Below are 5,121 nucleotides of genomic sequence, written 5' to 3' on the forward strand. Positions count from 1 at the left end.
AAAAGCACAATGCTGCTGTAACTCAACTGTAGAAAACATTTTTAAAAGCTATATTTTAAACATGAAGGGCTTAATGGCCACAAAAAACTATTAGTAAAGGGTAAAGGGCGAAGTGGGTTTTAGTCTGAAACTGGATCAAATTGCTCTTTAAGCATTAAAGGTTGCAGAGTCAGACAGTTCATTGATGAATGTTGCCGTCCTTAGCTAGTTTAGATCCTTGTCCAGTAGTGCAAGCAATATTTTTGGTTGAATTACACAGTGTGTTAAAGGCAGTAAAACCATTTAAGGGAATTTCTAGGTTACAAACCAAGTTTTTCATTTTTAAAAGAAAAGAATTTTCTTATATCGCATGCATTTTCTGAGTGGACGGTTCCATCTGGAGGTGCATGAAGTGTCCTTGTGTTTGAAGAGTGTTCAGAAGTCGATGTAATTCTACTTCATGTTGCTCTCTAACCTCCACCCAGTTCTATCATAACAAGCCAGTTTCTGTTTAAGCTTGTTTCTAAATCCCTGGTGGTTTCCTAGATATTCTTTGCAATGTAGATAAAATATTCATGTTTTTTTTCTCCCTTAATTCAAAGCGGTTGGGTTTTTTTTCCCCAAGTTATTTTTAACTGATGTGAATGTTTTTTATTGTTGGGGATGTCCTTTTCTGTTCATTTTTCTCTTTCTGGTTTTCTGGATCATGGTAATATTTATTTAGTTCACAGACGTGTTCCTTCGTAGGAAATTGGAAGGAACCGTTTTCACCTTCAAAGTCCCACTCTGATCATCTTTGATCTATTTTAAAAGTTGTCTTTTAATTATTATTATGCTGTTTTAGCCAAAGTGAAAAAAACACAAAAACAGTTGTTTTTCAGTTGTTTCTGCAGAACGGCAGAGAAGCTCATCAGAAATTTGCCTCTGAGTTGTGACTGGAGCTGTTGGCGCTGAGTAAGCCTCCCCTCATTTCCCATCATCCCTTTGTTTACATTCTCTCCCACTAGCTTACAGCCCCTCACACCCGGACCTAACATTACCGGTGCAACAAAAATGGTTAGGAATATTAAAGTCATTTAGCCAAACATTTTGAGCCAGATTGTAGCGCCTACAGTCACGGCTGCAAGTTGTTGTTTTTTTTATCTGTTCCTGATTCACAAAGATTTAAGTTAAAAATACTGAGAAATGTAATTTTAAGCTTAATATTCTTTTTTTTTTTTAAAGAATTTCCACTAGAACATGTTAAAAAGGCGATTTTCCTTTGAGTGGGTCTTAAAGGGTTTTTTGTTGTCATATCCTGCCACGTGTAAAATATTTAAGGTAAAGGAACTTTTTTTTTGTATGTTGTGACACCCAGCTGGTTTACACTTTGCCTATGGTGCTCAGGTCACGCAGTTTGTGTATCCCTGTTGCAAACTCACACAAGTTGCATGTTGATAACACTGTTGATTTAGATGGTATAAGGATCTGCCGTGACAATTATAACCCTCTCTTTAGCCGCAGCCAATGGGCGTGAGGGGCGGACAGAGCCCTCTAGGGGAGTTGTCCGCGTCCGAGTAAACCGATTGGGCTGCCTTAAAAAGGGCAAGCACGAGTCTGTCTTTACGCCGTCAACCTCCGCCTTCTGCCGCAGCACAGAAATAGAAAGCTTTGGCAGGAAGACAAACTCGAGTAGACCGGCCGAGGGCACAAATTTAGTCCCTTAGTTTATTGGAGCTGCGAAGTTGTTTTTATTTTTATGATCAGTGTCTGTCTTCTTGTGCATCAGCAGCGTTAGGTCGAAAAGTAAGCTAACCTTCCCGGCTGAACACCAAAGCCGGCGGCTGTTGATAACACATAGGTGGCCACACAAGAGTGTTTACTACTTCCGTTTACCTGTCATCGAGTTCGTCAAACACCTTCCAACACGTGTATTAGTTTGAGGGAATGGCGCTGGACTTCGCCGCTGGATGTGTTGGAGGTAAGTGATGTGCCAGCTACAAGTCGGCTAGCATCACTTGCTAGCATTAGCCGGGTTTTTTCCATCGCGCCAGACAGGACAGCCGGCTAGCTTAGGACGATACGCGCGCGCCATGTACAACACCATCACAGAACAAGAGATTTAGGCCTGAAATTGTGATTTATCTCCTCAAATAAAATAAAAAAAATATGGGGGTGAAGTCGTCAGATTGAAAATTACTGCTGTTAATTTAGGAAGTTCCTCTATTGCATGAATGGATTAGTCATGCTAATTCCAACCTAAACAAATACGACAAACATGTTTGGCTTCCTGTTATTTATATTTCCCTAGGAATCTGACATTCCAAAATGTGTAATCATTCCTCTGTTGGGAGTGTTTTCTGTTACAAGTTTAATTTTGGTAACGTATGTGTGGATGTCCCGTTTATGTCTGGTCCCTCTTAAAATGATCATTTGTTAGTGTTTCATTATTTCAAGTTGAATACAACCCCCCCCCCCCCCCCCCCCCTGCTGAACTGAATGTTGGGAGTGGCCCTTTTCTTGTATTTGGGATACAGTGTGCTCTTTCCAAGTGTAAAATTTCAAAATAAAACTCCTCTAAAGGAGTCTGTCAGGTTTGTGTCTAAGATCTGTTGTTGTTACTAAGAAGACATCCAGCTGCCAGTGCTTGTTTTGGCTTCAGAAGTTCGAAGGAGCAGTTGTAAAATAGTTTTGGGATCATTGACATGAGTCAAGGCCGGGGTGCTGGCTGGATGACGTTGGTGGGGTTACAGTGCAGTGACCAGATGATGACTCTGCTGCTCATCGTATCACGAGTCGTCGAGGTTTTGACAGACTTGAGTCAAAGTTTGTCCATTGCAGAAAACAATAAAACAATTGTTTTGTCTGCAGGTGCTGCTGGTGTTTTAGTTGGGCATCCATTTGACACTGTAAAGGTGGGTCAATATTCTAATATGCTGATCAATATTCTCACTTTTTTTTTCTCCATTTCAAACTGTTTGCTTTACTCCAGAGAAGAATCTGAATCCAAAATATGGGAAAGATGCACATTTTAACAGCACAAGCAGTAGATCTCCACTATTTAAGGGGCATTAATTAAAAAATTAGACTAAAATTTGTCATAAAGAGTAGTTTTGCTTTGCACAAAGCTTAATGTCAGCTCAAACTTTTTAAAAATATATAAAGTAAAGGAGAATTTTACATTATAAAAGTTTGTTTATTATTGTGATTTTATTATTAGGGTTAAATTTGCTGTGTAATGCTCTGTAAACCTAGTTAGTCATTAATTCTATGTAACCTCAAGGTTGCAGAATGTATCTTAGCAACATGCAGTGTTGGTTGCAAAGTAAACATTTACCCAGGTGATGAAAAAGATATTTGAAAGGTTTAGAAATTGAGGCTTTTTCTATAAAATCAATCTGTATGTTTTCTTAAATTGTTTGAAATCTTCCACTTGGTTTTTAAAAAAAAAAAAAAAAAAAAAAAAGGTGGCGAGGAAGTGTTAAAAAATGGTGACGTGGTAGCATCGATTTCAGAGGCACACACAGATGGTGAATGGTTTGATTGGAGTTCTTTTACACCTTGCTTTTAATGTCATTTCTCCCTGAGCCGGTGTCTGCTTGGGGCTCGGGGCAGCTGTCTTTAACAGCAACAGTGTCACTGTGTTGTAGATGAGAGAGAGAAATATACAACCTCTCCACGGAAATGTGACCTAGTAAGTACGGTCCAGGTCTTTTTCTCTCACCCAATGTCCTGTCTTGAATAATAGAAATAAAGCACAGAAGGCTTTTTTTTTCTTTTTTCTTTTCTTCAGCTTTATGCTCAGTTTATGACTGATTTATTTCCCTCTCCCACATATTGTACCCCGTAAGGATATAATTTCAGTTTTAATTTAAATAAAATACATGTACAGAAAGTTGCCTGCTTATTATCTTTTCTGTAATCTTGTATGTTGTTGATTACCGTGGTCCTCTGTGGTCCCATCACTCCGGCTCGGGACCTTAACAGCAGTGCTGTCATCCCCAGGTGCGCCTTCAGGTTCAAAATGTGGACAAACCTTTGTACCGTGGGACATTTCATTGCTTCCAATCGATCGTACGGCAGGAGTCGGTAAGCTTGCAAGTTTGTCATTCCGGCTTTTTAGGGGAGGTGGGGGTTTCCATTGAAAAGTTTGTTGGAGGAATTAGCCAACATGTTTCTCACAGGGTTTTGGGGGAAAGTGTATCTCTTAGCCAGGCTCACTGAGGATCTCATTCCTGGGTGAGCTAAATAAAGAACTGCGGGCCATCTGAGCTAAGTGGAGCATGTTGGGCCATGCGGTCGTTTCATGTGGTGCAGTTGATTTCCTACTTTAAAATGCTGCATTGTTGTTGCTGTACTGTATTTCCTTACCTGTGGCTTCTGCAGACTCTGATCATGCATAAAACAAACAGCTGAGCAGTCAAAATGTCCTCTTTGACAAATGTAGATCATTGTTGCAAACTGCGATTACAGGAATTCCAGTGATTCAACACTCGGAAGACCCACTCCGATCATCTTTTCCTAAATAAGTAAACTCATAAGTAAACCTCCCCCTTTTCCCATCCCACTTCTGTTTTATATTCTCTCCCAGAAGCTTATAGCCCCAACTTCACATTACAGCTGCAAGTCAAAATGTTTCTACGTCACTGCTACAAGCGGTTTCAAACAGCATTTTTGGTTTTTGTCTGCTCCTAATTTACTATTTAAATATTAAAAAAAATGCTAAATTCTTCATATCCCCCAATCAGAAATGCCACAGGAACATTTTCATCAGAGTGGGTCTTTTCCTTTTACAATGAGTTGTGTGTATTAAATCAAGCATATGTGCTGTTTTGTAGAAATTGAAGTCAATGTGACTTCACTAATCACTAACAGAGTTTAGTAATTCATTTTTAGAGAAGCAGCAGCTCATTTATTTGCCCTGTTGGCAACTTTATTGCAGTGTTTATCATGGTGACTTTGACGTGTTGTTTAACTTGGCCGCATTGCCAGATTTACTTTAAGCACACCTGAAAACCATGAAGTCCCGCCAAAGGTGGAGCGTCTAACTACGCCTAACTGCTTTCCTGTCCACAGATGCTTGGTCTGTATAAAGGCATCGGCTCTCCGATGATGGGACTGACCTTCATTAATGCCATAGTTTTTGGTGTTCAAGGCAACGCC

General features: G+C 39.8%; 1 protein-coding gene across 3 annotated transcripts in view; it reads left to right on the forward strand.

The window, feature by feature from the left end:
* Positions 1-1,486: 1,486 nt before the first annotated feature.
* Positions 1,487-5,121, forward strand: part of slc25a29l (solute carrier family 25 member 29-like) — a 5,952-nt gene continuing 2,317 nt past the window's right edge. The window contains exons 1-5 of one of the 3 annotated variants that reach the window (XM_078940597.1): positions 1,541-1,939; positions 2,830-2,873; positions 3,609-3,652; positions 3,964-4,047; positions 5,035-5,121. The exon at positions 5,035-5,121 is cut by the window's right edge and continues 2,317 nt beyond it. In XM_078940597.1, the coding sequence (XP_078796723.1) occupies positions 5,035-5,121 (87 nt within the window). In that variant the 5' untranslated portion in view covers positions 1,541-1,939; positions 2,830-2,873; positions 3,609-3,652; positions 3,964-4,047. The other 2 variants (XM_023951416.2, XM_078940598.1) reach the window with 2 other exon arrangements.

The sequence above is a fragment of the Oryzias latipes genome, chromosome 22 (genome assembly GCF_053564925.1).
Source record: "Oryzias latipes strain Hd-rR chromosome 22, Olatipes_Hd-rR_3.1".
In the NCBI taxonomy this organism is placed as follows: Eukaryota; Metazoa; Chordata; class Actinopteri; order Beloniformes; family Adrianichthyidae; genus Oryzias; species Oryzias latipes.